The sequence below is a fragment of the Myotis nattereri genome (genome assembly GCF_964212035.1).
Source record: "Myotis nattereri genome assembly, chromosome: 13".
Taxonomy (NCBI): Eukaryota; Metazoa; Chordata; class Mammalia; order Chiroptera; family Vespertilionidae; genus Myotis; species Myotis nattereri.
The window spans coordinates 53868315-53889373 of NC_138088.1; the positions used below are offsets into that span (position 1 = coordinate 53868315).

General features: G+C 49.6%; 1 protein-coding gene across 1 annotated transcript in view; it reads right to left on the minus strand.

Annotated features, from left to right (window-relative positions):
- Positions 1 to 19327, minus strand: part of LOC308529330 (pancreatic lipase-related protein 2-like) — a gene marked incomplete at both ends in the record, with an annotated part of 87251 nt that extends 67924 nt beyond the window's left edge. The window contains 2 exons of the mRNA XM_081105377.1: positions 19109 to 19157; positions 19316 to 19327. Of these exons, the coding sequence (XP_080961503.1) occupies positions 19109 to 19157 (49 nt within the window). The remainder of the gene's footprint in view (positions 1 to 19108; positions 19158 to 19315) is intronic.
- Between the last annotated feature and the right edge of the window lie 1732 nt (positions 19328 to 21059).

The following is a 21059-nucleotide window of genomic DNA, read 5'->3' on the forward strand; positions in this document are numbered from 1 at the left end:
AGTCACAAAGGACTATATATATTGTATGACTCCATTTATATGAAATGTCCAGAATAGGAACATCTATCCAAATAGAAATCAGGTTGCCCAGGGCTGGTGGAAAGGGGTGGGAGGTTATAGGATGATGGCTGATAGGTGTGGGTTTTTTTCGGAAGGGTGATGAAATGATCCAAAATTGACTTTAGAAATGATTCCACAACTCTGCACATATACTAAAAATCACTGAAGTATATACTTGAAATGGGTGAACACAGGCTATGAAATTTATATCTCCATAGAGATGTTGGGGGGGAAAGACCACGGAGGGAGGTCACTCCTGAAAAGGGTGAAGCCCGTCCAGTTGGGGCAACAACCCAGCCATGAGATGCAGGACACCTGGCCGCCTCCTTTCCTGTGGGCGTCTTTGCTAAAGATGAGCCTCACTCAGGGCTCAGCTTCAGAATGTGGCTGGATTGGAGGTCAGAGGACTGGGGTCCAAGTCCTGGTCGTGCCTCAGGCTCAAGCTCTGCTCTTGAATAAACAAAGTACTGGCACAGCCGCAGTGACCTCTGACCCTTCCAGCACCACACCCAGGAATCAGGCCTATGACCATGAACTGTCAGCACAGCTAAGTCATGCAGCTGAACAAGGTCTTCATATGTGTTTTTGAAAATAGTTTGCAAATACTCTTCCCTCTGGCTTTCCTGGGTGGCCTTAGACACGTTATCTGACTCTGCGAACCCCACTCTTCCCATTTTAACATCAGAGCAGTTGAGAGGTGATTGAGTTTCCTTCAGACACTAACATCTGTGGTTTCGTATCATCCTCTTTTAAGGTCGCCCTTTTTCTTGCATATTGTAAACACTGTTATGTTCTCTCCCTACTCTCACTAAGTAAGATTCTATCCTCTCAGCAAGAGAAGAGCTTGCCACTGGGAGCTAGATCCTCACACAGTCTGTATTCCTCTCAGGCCTCAGTCTCCAAGCAAAACTATTTGTATGAATAAATGCACCCAATGGAAATAAACCCGAAATTTCCTACAGCTACTGCCCAGGTGCTTTCCTTCTTGTTTGAGATAAAACAGTCTCCTATTGGCCTGTTTCTCAAACCTATGCCTCACAATTGATGTCTTGCTCCGACCAAGTAGAATTTGACTTAAGGAAAATGATGATTGATTTTTCCAAGTAAATCAGATGGAAACATGGAAAAATGCAGAGTTGAGAGGAATTGTTGGGTAGATGAATGGCTGCATGGATAAGTGCATAGGTCAATGGTTAAGTGGATGGAGAGAAAGGGATGAAGGAATGGGTGGGTAGAAGGATATGTAGGTGGATGTGTGGGTGATTGAATGTATGCATGTATGTTTGCAGAGATAGATTGATAAGGAAATAGAGAACAAGACAGGTGCAATGAATGATACTCACTCAGTCCCATATTCTCCACTTTGCACTGTGATTTTCGAAGCACCCAGTTTGTACCATAACAGGTTTATCCCATGTTTTCTCCAGAGAAATGTAACCTTCTGGATTTTTCCAACGTTGATGTCCACATCAATGTCACGCACATATTTTGTATGTGGTTTGAGTGATCCACTGCAAACATAGACATAAAGTGTTCTATCAGCTGGATAGATGAATACTAGGGTGATAGCAACCTGTTATTCCAAACAATGGCTGCTGTTGTTGGTTTTCTGCAATTCCCTTGACTGCTTCCATGCACATCCAGGGCCGCTAAAATACAAACGTATCTGTGAAGAACACACCTTTAGAATAATACTGGACTCTAGAGTCCCACTGTCTTGATTGGTACCTAGAGGGAAGTCAACTACTTGGGTTGGCATATTGCCTCTTTAATTTCACTGAAGGACTCCTTATCTTCCTTTAAAGATTCATGTGCTTTAGCCGGGGTCATCTGTGGGCATCACATATATAGCATAACAAGTAGTCAAAGAACTTTAACTTAACATGAAAATTATTATGCAAACTTAGTCCAAAACAGAATCTAATTTTACAGCACAGTTATCCAACACAGTTATACCACGCACCTCATATAACCACAAGAGCTAGAAGCTGAGGCTACCATCGCAACAGGAAGCTAGCTTCAGGCTTCAGGTGGAACACAGCAGGAGTGGAGCCTGGGGTATGTGTGTGGGATGCGAAGGAGTTGCCATATAACTGTGCTTTGTCTAAGGAGAACATGATATTCAAAAAACTTAAGCCAGGCCTGGATGGTGTGGCTCAGTGGTAGAGTGTGGACTCATGAACTAGGAGGTCACAGTTCAATTTCTGGTCAGGGCACATGCCCAGGTTGTGGGTTTGATCCCCAGTAGGGGGTGTGCAGGAGGCAGCTGATCAATGATTCTCTCTCATCATTGATGTTTCTCTCTTTTTGTCTCCCTTCCTTTCTCTGAAATAAAATTTTAAAAAATTAAAAAAACAACAACAACCCCACAACTTCAGCAGGAAGGAAGCAGTGATTGGCAATCCAGAAGGAGTCAGCCTTTAAAATTGCGAGTGCTTCCTCTCTGGGCCTCCCTCTTCTCCTATGGGGTGATTGAATTAGATGGTAAGAGACTTCCTTTGGGCCCTGACATTCTAGGATTCAAAGGTTCTGTATGGCTAGATATATATAGAATTTTATACCCAATCCTGTATTAACAATCTATTAGAGAAAGTGTGGTCATTTCGCTTTACTCTCAAACTTACCTGAAAATTTCATATTGCCCTGAGTTTCTATTGCTTCCATATAAAGCAATTCTGAAGGACCCACTCCTTGCCTTTTTTCCAGCCAGTGTGACTGATACCCTGTATCTCCAACCTGTGCAAAGAAAAGATACTATCAGTTCAATGAACTCATCTTGTTGGGAAAAAAAATGACCCATGGGAGTATCCTTTTTCCAAGCTCTGAATCCCCCATGAGTGGGAGATAGGGGTGAATATAATGAATGGTTTCCTTCAATGCAGTTGGGAGTCCCAGGAATTCTAATGCTAGGTGGGGTGAGGGACCCAGGGGAGAGTAAATATTGCAGCTCAGCATAATCTCTTGCCAATTCAGCCAGGTATGTGTTCCGATGTATGGATGGCAGCTGGTTACTATACCCGGGTACCTGGGGGCCAACCACTGACTGTATCAGAAAGACCACTGGGAGAGGGAGACGTCTGGGCTCCAACATTTGGATAAATCACTTACTGTTGCCTTCTTTGGTTTTATTTTTGTTATTTTCCTATGCCATGAACATATTCTCAGTGGGAAAATAACACAGATAATTTTTAAAAAGTGAATAAACCCTTTCTCAGCACTCTGTCCACCTGCCCTCCATCTCAGGGTCTCCCCAGTTTGGCTGTAGACTTAACCAAACCCCGTGGGGTGAGTTGCTGCCTGGGGACAATGGCATTGTCTGGAGATGTTGTTGATTGTCCCACCCAGGGAATGGGGTGTGTGGGTGCAGGGCTACTGGCATCTTGCTGGTAGAGGCCATGGATTTGCTAAACATACTGTAATGCACAGGAGAGCCCCCCAATCACAAGTGATCCAGTCCCGGATTCCAGTAGAGCTGAGGTTGGGATACCCTGACCGAGAGCTCTCTATGAGCATTTACACACACACATATGACTGTATAAAAAGTTAGGCTTTTGCCTGTATGGTATGGCTCAATGGGTCAGTGTTGACCCATGAATGAAGAGTCATGGTTTGATTCCTGGTCATGGCACAAGCCTGAGTTTCAGGCTCAATCCCCAGGAGGGGGTGTGCTGATCAATGATTCTCTCTCCTCATTGATGTTATTATTTTATCCTCCCTTTCCCGTCCTCTTTGATATCAATAAAAATATATAGGCATTTTCCCCTTCTGTAAAGAGTATGCACTGCTCTTCTCTATTCTCTCCATCCATCCCCACGCCAGACTGACTCACCGCCCTTCCCTGTCCTGTCCTGTGCTCCATAAGATCAGCCTCATGGGGTCCTTGCAACTAGCTTTCCCTTGGGTTCAGCCCGTTAGAGGCTTGCAGGGGAGGCCAGCAGCAGGAGGAGGGAGATGGAGGTGCTTGCTCCCCTGCAGCCTCCTTGCTCTAGTACCAGGTCTGGCAGTAGCTGCCTTCACCCCATTCCTGGCGCCCCGCAGCCACTAGATTCTGGGCGCCTCAGCATCCCTCGTTTGTTCTTTCAACCCTGTCCCCTCCTCCAAAAGCGGGCCCTCCAGTGAGGTCTCCTCATTGAACCACTTGAATGAGCTCTGTCTTCTGCAGAGACCCTGACTGGAACAGGATATATGCTGTGATGGTTTGCTCTTTGCCTTTTTACTTAATATGCCTTAGAGGTTTTCTAGATCCTTCCTTGAATGGTTACATACAGGATGTGGTTGTTTAACAAGTGGTGGATATCTAGTTTTCTCCCCGCATTCTTTTTGTATTAAAATCAGTGCTTAGAATGGACATAAGACACTGGGGGGTAGGGGAGGCCGGGGTATGTTAAGGGCAGGAAAAAAAGGAGACATATGTAATACTCTTTGTAATACTTTAAGCAATAAAACAATTTAAAAAAAAATTACATTTTAGCCCTAGCTAGTTTGGCTCAATGGATAGAGCGTTGGCCTGTGGATTGAAGGGTCCCAGGTTCAGTTCCAGTCCAGGGCACATGCCCAGGTTGTGAGCTCGGAGATTCTCTCTCATTATTTTGTTCCTATCTCCCTCACCCTTCCTCTCTGAAATCAATAATAAAAAAATAAAAATAAAAATAAAAAAATAAAATCAGTGCTTAGGTGAACATCTTTGAATACCTTCTCCCGCACACATGCAAATGTTTTCCTAAGGTGCGTTATAACTTAAAGGAATATGTTTGTAAGACTTTATAGATACTCCCAACTGTTATCCTTTATGCTAAGTGTCGCGAATGTAACATGAAATACTGTGTATAAACAGTGTTTTGTGAAGTGCTGCATAAATGTTTTTCAATGTAAAACTCCCTTTGAAAATAAATGCTCTTCTGTTTAGCCATCATGTAATATTAATTATAACAAACAAATCTTGATGCTTTTACTATCTTTTTTTAAGTGAGAAGCTGGGCAAAATAACACCAAAAAACACAGCATGTTCACGTGTCTGTAAACAGGGGGACTAGCATGGTGGGTAATCACGGGGTGCCTTTGCCCCATTTTGCCTTCTTCTATTAATGGATCCGTCCTTCCTGCCACAGGGTTGGGTGGACATGTGACCAGCCGGGGCCATTCACGGTCGACCTACTCCACTGGTCAGGATTATTGGTTAAAGGGATGAACGTGAGAGGCAAGACAAATGCCATTCTACCGTCCTTCCATCATCATTTAAGCTGGCTGGTGTTGAGTTTCTATCCATTGCTACCAAGGGTCCTAACTAACAACGTTGATACACCTTTTAAAATCATTTGCAGCTTTTAAATGCGTACAATGGAAACTTACGAGCAAAGTTACCACTCGCTCCTGTGTTCAGGAAAAATGTTTGTCCCACGGCCCTAGTCTTCCCCTGAAATTGGTCAGCATAGTGCCCCATTTTGGGGCATCCTGTGACTGGACAAGGAAAACATCCATTCTAGTGGAAAAACAAAAATTTGTCTGTGAGTGGTAGGCCTTTCACTCATTCATTCACTCAATTGATCAACTCATCTTCCTGTCCATCCATCCATCCATCCATCCATCCATCCATCCATCCATCCCTCCTTCCTTCCCTAGTCCATCCACTCATCCATCTAATCATCTTTCTATTCATCTATCCCTCTACCCTCCATCCATTTATTAATGCATGGATCTCACCTATGCCATGCAGGCATCCTTTGAGAATTTTTCAGAATGAAAAGTTGGGGATCTAGGGAAGGCCCTCCAGGGTCAGGTCTGTGCCATCTGCCGCCTGTCCACCCCACTCCCCGGAGGAAGAAGGCTCTGCGAGGCTCAGCATTACCAGCACCTCCTCTTATTAGTCGTGGAGTTACATCTCTGCTCTGTTCCAAGCCACAGGAACAAAACCAACAACCACAGAGCCACCCTACCCTCCCCAGGCCCATGGGGAGACCCACCTTCTGAAACTGCTCGTAGGAGGCACATGGGTAGCCCAGGAAGCCGTCAGGGTTGAGGATGCTGCTGGAGTAGTACTTGTAGCTTCTCAGGTGATTGCAGGCTGCAAAGTCTCGGGTTCCTGAGGAAGCAAAAGCCCCGGGAGCTCACAGGAGACTCTCATTTTTGAAGCTTGAAAGTTCTGATCTGAATAAGGAGGCACTTCCTCATTTCATGGAGGAGTGTCAGCATTCCCTAATGCCTCAGTCACAATTCCAAGTTCCTGTCATTGACTTTGACATACTTTGGGGAAAATAGTTACTGATCAACATTTACAGCACATAGAGGTGGTATCTGGGGCTTCTTTATTCATGGGGTTTTTCTTTGGTCGCTTTCCTCTGCCCCCCACATGCCTTTGTGCTGAGCAGGGCCTACTTGGGGATGGGCATGTGCTGGGGAGGGATGAGTTCTAACATGGACGTGTTTTCTATCCTCCAGGGGCTAAGCATCTGACAGAAGTGAAGGATGAGGGCTGGGGGCTTAGGAGATAGTGATAAAAATATATACAGATAGGAGAGACACAGAGAGAGAGAGAGAGGTTTCAGGGAAGAGAGAGAGGGAGAGAGGCAATAGCTTTCAAAATGAATCTTACACTGTCAGCCAGTTGTTGAATGTTAAGGCCCAGATTGCTTGGTCTTCTGATTTTTTATGAGAAACCTGCATCGTGACTTTGACATGACAATGTTCCATGCTTACATGACAGCAGTGCATTCCCTCTTTAAAACTGGTCCATGTGAAGGCCCACCACTGGCTACTGTGGACAGGGCTGGGCCAGAGGGCCCAGTTTGAGAGTATACCTACCTGGCCTGTCCCAGGAATGCAGCTTTTCTGTGCCCAGGGCCCCAGGCTGAGAAATTCCTCCTCCTTGGAAACCCTGAGGTCAAAGCAGTGGAGACCAAGGTCCCCTGGGCCCTAGGCCACTGTGTCACTGCATTTTATCCACCACCTTTTTCTTTAAACCCAAGTTCTCTCATTTGGAAAATGTGGGGTTTTCTTTTTGTTTTTTCATTTCTCCAGCTCCTCGGTACAAAACCTCCCATGGCGTGATGCACAGTGATCCCAGACATACCTGGGGACCACTTCTGGGAGGTCTGGGGTCCTCTTTGTGCTGGTGGATTAGCTCTGCCTGCCCCAGGGCCCAGCGACTCCTGCACCAACAGTCATCACCAGACAACACAACCTGTCTCCACCTTAATTGTTTCTTTCACCCAGAATTGCTGCCCTGGGACCCATAATAGAGGGGCAAGTGGATTTAGTTGTTCCTCCAGCCCAGCGCCTGGGTGACTGGGAGCCCACACAATAGACGCACATCCTGTGGGCTTGTTCACTGTGAATTGCCTCTTTCATTAAAGCTGGGCTCCTTGCTATTATGTGGGCCCTGCTGGTGGCTTCTGGGAGGAGCAGCCTCATTGTGACTCAGTGCTCCTTCAGCGGGGTCTTCCCTGGAGTTACCTGGTGCTGGGCAGAGCGCTCAAAGGCTCCAGTGGCTGACGGTGGATGTTGGCTACTGCTTTATTGACTCTATTCATTCACATCAAGCACATGGAATATTCAATGCCACAGAAGGCCTCTCTGCTCAGTGGAGTGGGCTGTACTGAGCGCCTGCTCTGGGCTCGGCCCTGAGCAGGGTACTGGGGTGTCTGGAAAGACCGGGAAACTCCCAGTGGAGACAAATAAACACTAAAATGAAACGATGGCAGACTCAAAGCCTCCATGTGCAGGGGGGAGATGAAGCCTGGTCTCCAGGGAGAGGCAACAGGAGAAGAGCAGAGGCCAGACAAGGACAGGTGATGGAGGTGGTGCTGTAAGTCAACCAATCGTAGGGGACTGAGCCTGTCTCTCATGTAAACGCAGACCTCATGGGGACGAAAAAGGGGCCACATACTAAACCTGAGAACCTCAGGGGAGGCCTGCATGGTGGCCTTAGTAACTCAGAGGCTGAAAGTAACCATGTGGGGTGGGCTGAACATAAAAATTCCTAAATAAAAGCTGGTCATGGAGGGTAGTCCTGTCGCTGGCCTGTGGCTTCCTTGCCAAGGTCAATCTTTTTTTTTATTCCTTACCTGAGGTAATGTTTATTGATTTTAGAGAGAAAGGAAAGGAGAGAGACAAACATTGATGTGAGAGAGAAACATCAATCAGTTGCCTCCCATATGCACCCTGACCAGAAATCAGACTCAAAACCATTTTGGTATCTAGGACAAAGCTCCAACCAACTGAGCCATCCAGCCAGGGTGACAAGGAACCTTTACCTTAAGTGAAACTGTTTTCTTTTTGCATCTAAGAAAATGCACCTTTTAAATATCAGAGTAATCTTTTCCAGATCCCTCAGGGCACCCTCTTATAAGAGCACCAGACCCCAGAACCCCTCACTGTGACCTTGTTCCCCAAATACCACCCCTATGTGCTGTCCTTGTTGATCAGTAACTCTCCTGTTCCCACCAATGTAAAAGCATGAGCCTCTATTTTACTTTTTATCTAATTCCAGAGATTTCCGGTTTTACTTTCCTCCCCCTCTGTAATCTACCACCTGTGGATTTCATGGAACCCCCTATGTCTCCTCTTTTTATTCTAATGTTTAAAATAAGCAATAAAACTGCCGTTCTCCGGAGCATGTTCTCCGTCTGTTGAGATCATGTTTCCCAGCAATTGTCGTCAGTTTGGATCCAATAAACTCATAAAAATTCTCTACAGGTTTGGACATTTCTGACATTGACACCCACAAGCCTCATCCCCCCTAGACCTCCAGGCCTCTGCCTACTCCTTGCACGAGCTCCCCAAATTCACGGAGCGTGTCCCCACTCAGTCCTTTACCAGCTCAGTCCCTTTCCCATCCTAGCACCTGCCCACAGCAAAGGCAAGAACGTCAAAGCCCTGCAAGTCTTTGTGGGCACCCTTCAAGGAGCAAGAGGTGCAAGCAGCTGGGGTGGGGGTGGGCACAGCTAGAACTGGCATTTGCCAACGTGCCCATCCATGTCAGGCCTCAGCATCCTGATGAGGGGGATGACACAGGCTGCAGAATCAAGGGTCCCAGGTTCAATTGGGTATGAGGTTGGGACTTTGCAGCCAGAAATTGAACTTTAATATAAGGTGGCCTTGGGCAAGATTGATGACTGTTCAGACCCAGTTTCTTCAGCTGTAAACTGGGGATAAGCAGAGTAATTCCCTCATGGCGCTGTGACAATGCTGGGGACAGAATGAGCACCCTGGACGTGAAGGCAATTTCAGTGCTACCAGGGCCCAGCCACGCAACCTGCCTGCTCCCCAGGAAGGGCACTGCCATCTTGCTTTGCTAATGCACGTACCTTCCCAGAGTCCATTTACATCAACGATGGGTGAAAGGATATTTTTCTTACATCCGGGCATTTGCTTTCCTCCGTTTGGATAGAAATCCAGATGGCCCACCTTCTGGCTCATTCCAAAACCTGAAACATCGGAAGCGGAGGTGAGCAGGGAGGGAAGGGGTCCCCAGGCCAGGTCATGGCCCCAGAGAGCGTCCGATTCCTTCCGACCAGAGCGAGAGTCTTCTTGGCAAACTGTCCCCTCAGCACAGCCACCCCACCAGGCTTTGCAGATCCCTCACCAACATGAGCCCATAGCAAGACAAGGAAGAGGGAGCGAGCACAGGCAGTGAGTATGCCTCCATGTGTATTTGCATGTGTGTCTGTCTGTCTGTCTGTCCTGGGGAGGCTGTGAACAATACCGAATCCCCTGATACCATTATGCATCATAGACACCTATCAGGACTGGTGCAATTCCCATTCCTTTACTCATTCTGAAATTTTGATTTCTATGTTAGAAGGTTATATTGAGACCTCACTGTTGTATTGAGAGCCCAGCATAATGGCTGGACGCTTTGGCTTTTTAAGCACACAGACCCGTGATCACATCCATGTCCTATTTACACACCCGGTGATCTCAGGCAATTACTAAAGTTTTTCAATCCTCTGTGTCCTCAGCTATGAAACAGTAATAATAATGCCCACTTTCTAGTGTTGTTACCATGATTAAGGAGTGATTATGTAGAAAATGTCCAATGCAGCCCATGGTAACCAATATTATTATTAAAAACATACCCTTTGTTGGCATGTTTCATGAGGGGTTACATAAGAAAATATTGAAAAAAAACACATTGAGTTTATGTAATATAAATTTTTTATGTAATTTTATTTATTTTAAATTTTCATTTCTTTAAATTAACATCAATTCACCCATTTTATTTTTGAAGCATTAAATAAAGGAATATAATTTGTTTCCAACAACACACACTATAACCAAAGTTTCCACAAAAGAAGTGAGCAAAATATTCAAACATTAACTTTGCATTTTGCAAGTATTGTTGAAGCATCCTATAGAATAAAACCCTAACATGCATATCCACCGAACAGTAGAACGATCGGTTGATATAATGCACACTGACCACAGGGGGCAGACGCTCAATGCAGGAGCTGCCTCTGGTGGTCAGTGTGCTCCCACAGGGGGAGCACCACTCAGCCAGAAGCCAGGCTCACAGCTGCCAAGCTTGAGGGAGCCTCTCCCGCCTCAATGGGAGGTAGCATTAAGGAGCAGGGAGCCTGGCTTCTGGCTGGTGAGCACAGCAGTGCTGGCAGAAGCCTCTCCCGCCTCTGCAGCAGCAATAAGGACCCTCAACCCCTCCCCTCCCCTACCCCCCCTCCGGCACCACCAGTGCAGGAATGGATAGTGGAGCCTAGGGACGGTCACAGGGTTTGAGGACTGAGCAACAGCTTTCCATTGGCTACACCAGTGTGTGTCTGACCTGCCTGGGGCCACAGGCTGATACCAGTGGCGCTAGGCTGGCTGTTTATTTGTAGCTGACACTTACTTTGACTGGTTGGCATCCAAGCTATTACTGTAGTTAACCATGTTGAATACCATCCCTGGACCTACTCTTACCAGTTACAGCCCTGGCCACCAAGAGGTACTCACCTAGGTTAGGGACTATGGGTGAGGCGTCTGTGTGTATCACATCCACAAACATGGCGTCCGATGGGTCCAGCCGCACCTCCTTGGGCATGCCCTGGAAGCCTGGTTCTGCCGGATCCAGTCCTAAAAGGGGGAGGTGGACAGTGACAAACCAGTTTCCAACCCCCGGATCCACAAAATCCATGTGGCTTTCTCCCTGAAGCAAGGGCTGGCCCAGCTCATCTTCAAAGAGAAGCAAAGGGTGGGAAGAGCATGGACCAAAGACTCAGTGACCTATATTCTAGCCCAGATTCTGCTCTAGGTCAAATTCATGTCTTCCCTGAGCCTCCGTTTCCTCATCTCGAAAGTGGGAATAACAGCAAACTACCTTATGGGGCTATTGTGAAAACCCCATGCAAAGGTATAAGAGAAAGAATTTTGCAATCTGAAAAAGTCTCTGTAAACATAATCTATGAATCCCCCATTCTTCCCCCAATGCTTAGCACACAGCCCTGGGCAAAGGAGACAGCATCACACTGTTTGCACAGTGACATACACACGGGACTCAGCGGTGTCTGCGTCTATGTCTTGTGTGCCTTCATTTCCCTAGAGATTCATTCATTCATTCTTATTATCTACCACGTGCTTCCTGTGACAGGTCTCAGCTACTTTCATTTTCTGCCTGTAGCTGGCACTGCCAGAACAATTAATATTTGTGGAACTGATGAATTCGTATTAAAAAACCATTTCACTCTTCAAAAATCTGCCGTACTCTAGCAATAATAACCCTGAAGTCATGAGTTGAATGTGCTAGTTATATTTTTTCTTTTTAATAAACGTGTTTTCATTTACAATCTTATATCTTTTGTAATTTACATGAATGTGTATAGGCAATTATTTTTTAAATCTAAGTCTGGCAGCACCTAAAATCAGTGTCCCTGAGGACTGTAGGGGCGCCCTTGGCCATGAGAAGTGGGTGTGTCTGTGCTTCCATTGCCCTAAAATCCCGCCGCTGTCACCCCAGTCCCCAACCCCTTACCTGTGATCCTGCCCACGGAGCCCTCCAGCCTCCTGCCCGCCTCGCCAGCCGCGTGTGCTCCCAGGCTGTGGCCAATGAGGTGCACGTTCTCCAACCTGTAGCCCATCTTGGTCTGCGGAAGAATGGGGCATCAGGGACCCCAGGCCTGGGTGGAGACGCCCTGGCTTGGGGAAGGGGATGGGGACAGGTCTCTGCAGGAACGACCTGGCTCCAGGACCACCTAGGACAGCGTGACCGGACCTTGAGCCACCATATTCTCGGAGTCCCTTTGCCCAGGTTGGGAGGAGAAAATGGGGGGAAAGGGAGGGAAAAGGCAGTAGCGACAGTGCGGACCAGCGGCCTCTGTGTGCACTGCAGGCGGCCTGGGGAGCCTGACCAGGCGCTGCCTGCTCCATCCACACCCACCCCGGCCTCCCTCCCCTCCCGCAGGGCCTGGGCCTGCCTGGAGAGCCTGGGTAGCGGGCCCAGCTCTGGGTGCCAGGGAATAGACCTTCCAGAAGGCAGTAGGGGCTTTCCCCTTTCTGAGAAAGGAGACCCATCTTCTGGGCTGACATTCCCAGAACAGCCTCCAAGGACGGGTTATTTCAAAAGGGGAAAACGAGGCCCAAAGTGGTTCCTTTGCCCCAGGCCACTAGGGATCTTCAGGACACTCCAGGAGGGGAAGGCTGCAGTTTCACCTTAGGAAACCCCCCTCTGTGTGTCCAGGCTTCCAGGACCAGCCCCTGTGCACCAGTCCCCAGGCTGCCTCTGGGTGCACGGGGTCTGCCTGCCCCCTCAGAGCCCTCCCCACAGGATGGGGCTCAGGAGGATTTACCGACAGCTCTTGTATTAAGAACGCTGTCTCGGCTCCCACGACTCGAATGTTGTGGACGGCTTGGTTGTAACCTGTCCTGGCCCCACGTCTCCAGTCCACGCAGATGCAGTTCACCTTTTCAACTTTAAACATTCTCTGGGGAGAAAAAACAAGAGGGAGAATCCAATGTATTAACAGGCACAGGCCGCACACTCCAGAGACAGGAATTCACAGCCACCACGCATCTCATGTGTGTCAGAGTTTTCATATTCCTCCCACTTGTCCTAATCCTCACCACTTCACCAGGAACTCGGTACCGGATCCCCACTTAACAGATGAGAAATCTGAGGCCTGGATGGAGTCAGTGACTGGCCTAAGGTCTCCCAGATGGTTACTGACACAGCCAGGCAGAAACAGGATCGCTTACTGCATCAGGGCTTAGCCCACTGTGATGGGAGGGCCAGATCCACCTGCTCATATAAATCAAGTTTTATTGGGAACAGGCACACCCCTTTGTTTACATCCTCTCTCCCTCTGCTTTGGAGCAACAACAGGGTTGAGGGAAACCATATGACCTGCAAACGCTAAACTATTTACTCCCCAGTCCTTTACAGGAAGTTGGCTGCCACTTGTACTAAGTTCGCTGCCACTGCACTGGGTGCTGAAGCCACGGGAGGGCTGCTCTTATCTTCCCAACAACGCATAGGGGGAGCTAGAAGGTATTAACAGACAGGGTGACATGTAGATGGAGGGGCTACAACTCTGCCCACATGTGCATCCTTTATATTATGTGGTGTGGCCGCCGTGTGCTGCCCAAGCTCAGACTGGTCCCGTGATGGGACCAAATAACTGTCAGAAAGAGCCACTGCAGAGCCTGTGTTCACTGGAGGATGGCCTGGACTACCCCGGGGAGTGAGGCAGGGAGGAGTGGCCTGTAGGCCAGGGCCTGGGGATGGACACGTCCCCCTGACTCTCCCAGCTCCACATTCACATGGCGTCCTTCTGGGACTTGGGGACACGTGTGAACACCCAAACCGCCAGAGGAGCAGCACACCCTTGGGAAGAAGCTGCTCGAGGTCTCCCCAGTGCAGACTAAGGGGAAAGCCATGCCCGTGGGCACCTCTAAAGACTAAAGCTACAGACACAGGGTTGTGGTATTTTATAGACAGGACACCTGGCTTTGCATTCCCACCTCTGGATTCAAGTCTGGGCAAGTGTTGAACTTCTCCTGCCTTAATTTCCTCATCTATAAAATGGGAAAAATAACTCTACCTTCCTCACAACATTGCTTGGGGTGGGGGGTGGGGGGGCGCGGTCTAATGAGACAAAGACTGTGAAATAATGATCACAGTGTCAGGCTCAGAGGAAGTGCTCAGAAAATGGATGTTATGAAAAATGATTCATCCCTAACATTCCTGATACCTTCAGAACTGCGCCATCCAATACTGTGGCCACTGGCCCCAGGTGGCTATTTACAATGAATGAAAGTCCATACAATTTAACAGTCAAGTCTTTGGTCAACTCCCCGCATTTCAGGTGCTGGGTGAGCGCAGGGGAGCAGTGGCTTCTGGTTGGGACATGACGCCATGGATCCTTTCGGCCCTCACTGAGAGCTCTGGGGACAGCAGGGTTTCAGGGGCCACGTTTACGTTGGTTTCTAATGTCTCACATAAACCACCCGAGACAAATGCCAGGTAATTTGCTGATGCATTGGGGCGTTTGGATTGGGCTCTGGGTCTCTTTGGTTTCCAGAAGAGAGTATAGGCTACAGGTCAGGCTGTCGGGAGAACTTGACAGTGGATGCTCCGGAGGACCCAGGGTTTTCTCAGAGTTTTTAGGAAGGAGCATCTGTCCCTGGATGGTCTGCGTTCCCAGTCTCAGGGGCAGTGACTTGGAAAGTGTTTGAATCTGGGTGCCGGGTGCTGGTCTCAGCGGGGAGTGGCCGGGGGCAGGGCCCTACCTGGCACATGTCCAACAGCCATCTCTCCTCCCCCTTGTCTATGAAGCCGTGGATGATGAAGCGTGTCTTGCGGTCCAGATGGAAGTTTGAAATGTTCACGGTCGCCAGGTCCATGGAGGAGATCGGCTGGTTAAAGTGGAAAAGGTGAATTGGGACATTGGCCTTTCTAAGCCAATAGCCTGTGAGAGCCAGTTCCAGGGAGACTGGGTCAGGGGATCAGCTCCCACGAAGTTGGGTGGGGCTAAAACAGGAGTTCCTGACCTGGGGTTTGAGATCAGGATTTGGAAGATCCACAATCATGGACTTCCTAGCATTTCTGTTAATTATGAAATTGGCAACAAGCCACTGTCATCATAACAGCACTCTGTCAACAATGGGAGCCATGGGTATTTTCATGTCAAGGACAGTGGTCGCAGATGTATAAAAATCAGTTATTCTCATTACTATTTGTAGTGGCCGTAGTTAGACCAGCCCGTGGATCTTGTTATTTAGTGAGATAATAATAAAGCAGCATATATATGACTGTGACATGTATTTATCATTTCAAATGTTCTGGTAACTGTTTTTCAATATAATTGGTTTCCTTTGTAATCCAATGTGTTTTATTTCATGCATTTAAATACATCATCCTGAGAAGGGACCCCTGGGCTTCCCCAGATGGTGGAAGATGTTTCTAGAACAGAAATGGTGAAGGACCCCAGGCCAGAAGCACCAGAAAGAGGGGAGATGCGGTTCAGTGGAGCCCTGAGGGGCACCACAAGCTTGTAGCACTTAAGAACTGAGGCCTACATGCCAGGGGCCCCTTCACCAGCCCCCTGGGCACCACGCCTGAGGAAGGATCAGAAGATAAAAACAGCCCAATCACCAGTCCAAGGGGATTCCCAGCTGGGGGCTCTAAGGTGGAGTTTGTCACCTAGAATCCCACCACAGCTGGCCTTAGGGATGGATGGCCAGTCACGAGCTCTCCAAACTGTCAGGGGTGGAGCTGTGAGCAGCTGAGCTCTGAGCACAATCTTCCTGGTCACTTCTAAGCACCTGGAAGCCTGTCCTGCCTCCACGCGAAGGCCCTCTGGGGACTGGAGGTCACCCCAGGGCCCTTTTTGCTTTTGTGGTTAGATGGCCCCTCTCACTCTGGCCGGAGTGGCTCCGTGGTTAGAGCATTGGCCCATGCATCGAAGGGTCAGAGAATTGATTCCTGGTCAAAGGCTTGCACCTGGGTGGCAGGTTTGATTCCCAAGCCCCATTTGGGGCTCATATGGGAGGCAACCATTCAATGTGTCTCTCTCACATCAATGTTTCTCCCTCTCTCTCTCTCTCCCTTTCTCTCTCTCTTGTTCTCTTTCCCCTTCCATCCTCCCTTCCACTCTCTAACAAGCAATAGAAAAAATGTCCTCTGATGAGGATTAACAACAACAACAACAACAACTCCCTCTCCCACACTGTCTTCTGGCTCATCAGGAAGGACTGACACCCCCACCCTCATTCCCTGAGCGGCTTCTCTCCTCCCACCCCCAGTGCAGGAAGAAGATGGACACACCAGGCCTGGATTCCCCATAAATGCTGCTCCTACCCGCTTCCTCCCAGGATCGGGGGTCAGTGCCAGGAAGGCCTGTGCACAGTGTGTGGAATATGGGTGTTTCTGGGCCCAGCACCCATAGACATCATCAGGGGTTCCCGATCCTGAGAGCTAAGGTGGCTGCCAGTAGAGAGGGAGCATCGCCCCGACCGCCCCACGGCCCTGCCTTTCCCTTAGACAACCGCGTGCAGACGCCAGTGTGGGCGCCCCACTCCACCCGCCCTGCAGTCCCGCCAGGCCCCTCTTACTTGGTAGCTGTTGGGATTCTCATTTGTGTAGAGAAGAAACCGGGTGTTGATGAGCTTGGGGGGCCAGGGGAATAGCTTCAGTGGCCGCGGTACGATCCCTCCCCATGGCTTGTCATCAGGGAAGCAGCCGAAAGGTTCATAGCAGACCTCCTTTCCTGGGGCAGAAAGAGAAGCACAAGGGACACTGTGAGCTCAGAAGAGGAGCGACCTCGCCTCAGCTACACAGGAGGCGTTTCAGGGTGCAGCCTGGGGTGGCGAGGCCAATGCTGGGCTCCACCTGCTGTCAGTGCTCCCCAAATTCCACGGAGACAAGGATTGCCTGTGCACACTCGCAGTGCCTCCCTGGACGATTCTGATTCACAGGGAGGGCAGCGGGCCACCGGGATCTGCTTGTTTCATGCTGTTTTCACCCTGATCATCAGGCCAGAGGGGGATTGGCTGAGCTTCCTGGGAGCCTTCTGCCTTTAAACTACCTCTTCCGGGAGAGCCCCAGACGGCCCTTTACATGCCATCACATGGCATCAGGGATGACAGCGCCTGCAGTTCTGTAGCGCAGAGATGCTGCTGGGTGGACCCTGATGCTGGCGCCACACCCAGCACAGCAGCCGACCGTGGGTGCAGTCCAATCCCCTTGTCTTCATGTCACCCGTGGACGCACATTGCCCCTCCCCCCCCAATTATTCTCTGTCATTTTTTAGGTTTTCCCTGTTGTTCTCAGAAAAGGTACATTTCTTAAGGCCAGGGATGACTGAGTTTTGCCTCATTCTGTATCCAGTAGGGGCTCAATACATGCAACCTATGATCCAAATAACCACGCCCACAGCTGAGGGTCCTTCCTCTAGTCTACAGCACAAGCATTTTCACAGAGAGTGCCCACTGAGGGCGCATGCTCAAATCCAGAGGATTTCAATGGGTCTTCTCCCTTAGGCTTCCTCAACTCCGAAGCTGATGGTGCCAGAGGTTGGCCATTCACACAAACACTGACAATACTCATCAGTTTTCACCACCTGAAGCAAGAGTAGACTGTTTACTCTGTGCCGGATACCACACTAGCACTTCACCAGCATTATTCCCTTTAAGCCTCAAAATAGCCCATGATAAGGAATTACTTCCATTTTACAGATGTTAAAACCAAGGCACAGAGAGACAAAGTAAGCTCCCAAGGTCACAGCCAATGGTGGAGCCAGGATTTGAACTGGGGGAGTTTAATTAGGAAGAAAGCTAGGCACTGAGGCGAGAGAAAGACCCATCAGGTACAAACCCAGCCTTGAGGAGGGGAAATCTAACAGGGAAGGAATCATGATGACCTTGACTTCCTTCCAGGAAGAGGGACCAGTCCCAGAAGAAGGGCTGCTGAGACTAAAGCAAGTCTTGCTTCAGGTGGCAAATGCAGGAGCTTGAAGGCCAGGGTCGGGCACCAGGGCTGTGAGGTGGATAGTGAATGGGAGGTGCTGGTGAGGGTGGTGGGACTGGTGCTCCATGAAGGTGTTTTCGGGAACCCAGTGTGGGTGGCTCAGAGGCAGGAGAGCCTCGGAGAAGTGGGGGTTCGAGTGGGGCAGTACAGGGGTGGTGGGTCTGAGAGGTAACAGGCATTCTAGTCTTGGGTGACAGTGGAAATGACGGGAAGGGTGAAGAGACGGGGTAGGGAGTGGTGCCTGAGTTTGGACAAGTGAGTGTGAGGTGTGGTGGGACCCCCTGGTGTAGCTGCCAGGAAATTGGAAGAGAGACAGTGGAGCCAGGGGAGCAGAGGCTGGGCAAAGAGGAAGCCACAGGAAAAGGGCGAGGAGAGCGCCTGGAGTGACCTCTGTGGGACGCCCACATTTAGGGCAGGAGGAGGCAGCAGAGGACCAAAGGAGACCAAGAGGGGCCAGAAAGGCCCAGGTAGCAGCCAGTCCCGGGGGGGGGGGGGGGGCTCTGCTCTCTGGAGTCAGGTCCTGCTGCATGGCTGAGATGGAAGGGAGGCCAAGAGTGGGCTGGGCGAGGTGAGGAGGAAAGGAGGACTCGTGGTGCAGAAGGAAGCCCAGCAGAAGGGAGGCCAGAGGAAAGACTCAGATTGGAGCTGGAGAGGCAGAGGTGGCAACAGCGGGAAGAGTCATGTGGAGGGAGGGACAGGAGGGGGCACTCATGTCACAGGCCCAACAGGACAGTTCTCCATGTAGCTTAGGCTGCAGACACGCACTTGTCCACACAAGGTACTGAGGTTTTGGGGCCCTGTGGAGAGCACCCTCCCCCAACACCGTTGCCCAACAGCCTACCACTTGGGTCACCCCATCACAGCCACTTGCTGGGGGAAAGGGTGGGTGGGTCCCCAGGGTCATCTGTGTCCAAGATGTTGCCCTGTCTTTGCTACAGTGTCAACACTCCCCCAATGGTGGCAATTGTTGTTTTTGTTGAAATAATGATAACCCTGTTCATTATGATGATAATGATGATGAGGCCTCTAGCTGCCCCTCTCAGAGGCCAGCTCAGGCACGGTCCCTTCCTCCCCACGGGGGTGGGACAGCACCCTCACCTCTGACGGTGGCCAGCAGGAGGAGGCCGACGATCCAGGAGGGCAGCATCTACATGGATGAAAACACAGACAGTGGGAACCATCGCCCAACCCAGGCAGAGCAGGGGGACTGGAGCCCAGGGAAGCCCGGTGCCTGGGTCCCATCGGGCTGTCCCTCCGGGCGGGACCCTGAGGCTGAGGCCTCCCCACACAGGGAGAGGGCAGAACCTCTGTGGAACCCGGATGCAGGATCATCCCAGCGCAGTGGCTGCTCCCTCTGGGCCATGTCCCTCAGGCTGCCCATCCCTGCCAAGCGCCCTGCCCAGGCAGAGCCATGACTTACTGTGAGACACCTGTGCTCCACTCAGCCGCACTGTGGCCGTGGCCTTTTATAAACAGGCTTTATCCTTTGGACTCTTTAGAGGAAAGGACAGGAACATGGATAAGTGTGCTTTGCACTGAGATTACCATCAACGCATATAGTCAGCTGAGCAGGGATCAGAGGTTTTTAAAGTGAGATCAGAGGGGGAAAAACAGACTTTGGGACAGGTGTTATATTGGAAATCAGCAAGCTAAACAGAGGACGCCTTAATCAGTAAGCCAAATTTGGAGTCTTAATTATGCCGCCAGTCTCAGATGAGTTATCTCCAGAGTCTGAGCAAACTAATATGGAGGAAGCTTTCCCTTTATACCTTCCCAGTTCCTTGTCTCCTAAATATGGGGTTTCCGGAACTTTTGCCGGCTTTACAAAGAGCCCTATGTAGTGGGAGATATTCTGCAGGAAGCTTGTAGCCTTGAGCACAGTACCATTTAGATAACTCAAACACACCTCACCTGGCAGTAACCAGGGATGGGAGCAGAGCGGCTTGCAAGGCCAGGTAATTGAGCTTCTTTTCCCTATTATTTGAGCAAGTGTGTTTACAGAACCAAGAATAGCGGAGTTAATTCATAGAACAAAGGACCATCTATGTTTAGTGGACAATTTCAAATAGCAGTTTTTGCAACATGGAAGTTACGCGAGCAAGATGGAGTGCCTATGCTTCACAGGAAAGGACCCCATTAATCTGAATCTACAGGTTTAGCTGTCAAAGATTGTGTTACCGAGGTGAGAAGAGGGAACACCAGCCTCCTGTTCAGAATCCCTTCGGAAACAGGAGCCCAAGCCCGTCTTGGTGCCTGTAGGTGTTGGCAGGAATGGGGTCTGTAGGTTTGCTGTTCCCAGAGGCACCTGGGTATGAGGACACGCGTCTCCTCTTCTCTGGGGTTGGGCTGGGTGGAGAGCCGCCTCCAAAGGACCTGGACAGAGAACAAAAGCAAAGGCAACCCTTTGTTGAGCAAGAAAGAGTGAAACAAACACTGTTTAAAGAGATAGCTTTGTTTGGAAACCATATAGTCTGTTTTCAAAGATTTTCCTAGATGCGTGGACAGTACTTTGACCTGGAGATAAGAAGGTGGAGGTGGCCCGGCCTGTCTCTTCCAGGATCGGGGATCAAGCCTGCAACCCGGGCATGTGCCCTGACCTGGAATTGAACTGTGTCCTCCTGGTTCATAGGTTGACAATCAACTACTGAGCAACACCGGCTGGACAGAGTTTCTCTCTCTTGCTCACTGAATTCCAGGCGCACTTTTTGAAAGTGCCCACCCTGGGGTCTTAGCATATTGTTTCCTCTTCCCAACACGTACCATCCCCACTCTCTTCTGACCGAAGTAAAACTATCCCCCCTCCTCCAAGAAGTCTTCCTCACTGCCCAGAGTGGGACCAGGTCTTCCTTACAATCTAATCATGTTACCATTTTCCTTCCATGGAACATATCCCAGCTGGTAATCATATTTCAGTGACTGTTTAGCCCTTGCCTTGGTGGGAGGGTCACAGTGTGGATGGTCATTTCTGTGTGGCCAGAGCCTAGCACAGGTTTCTAAACAGGGTTGCCTTTGCTTTTGTTCTCTGTCCAGGTCCTTTGGAGGCAGCTCT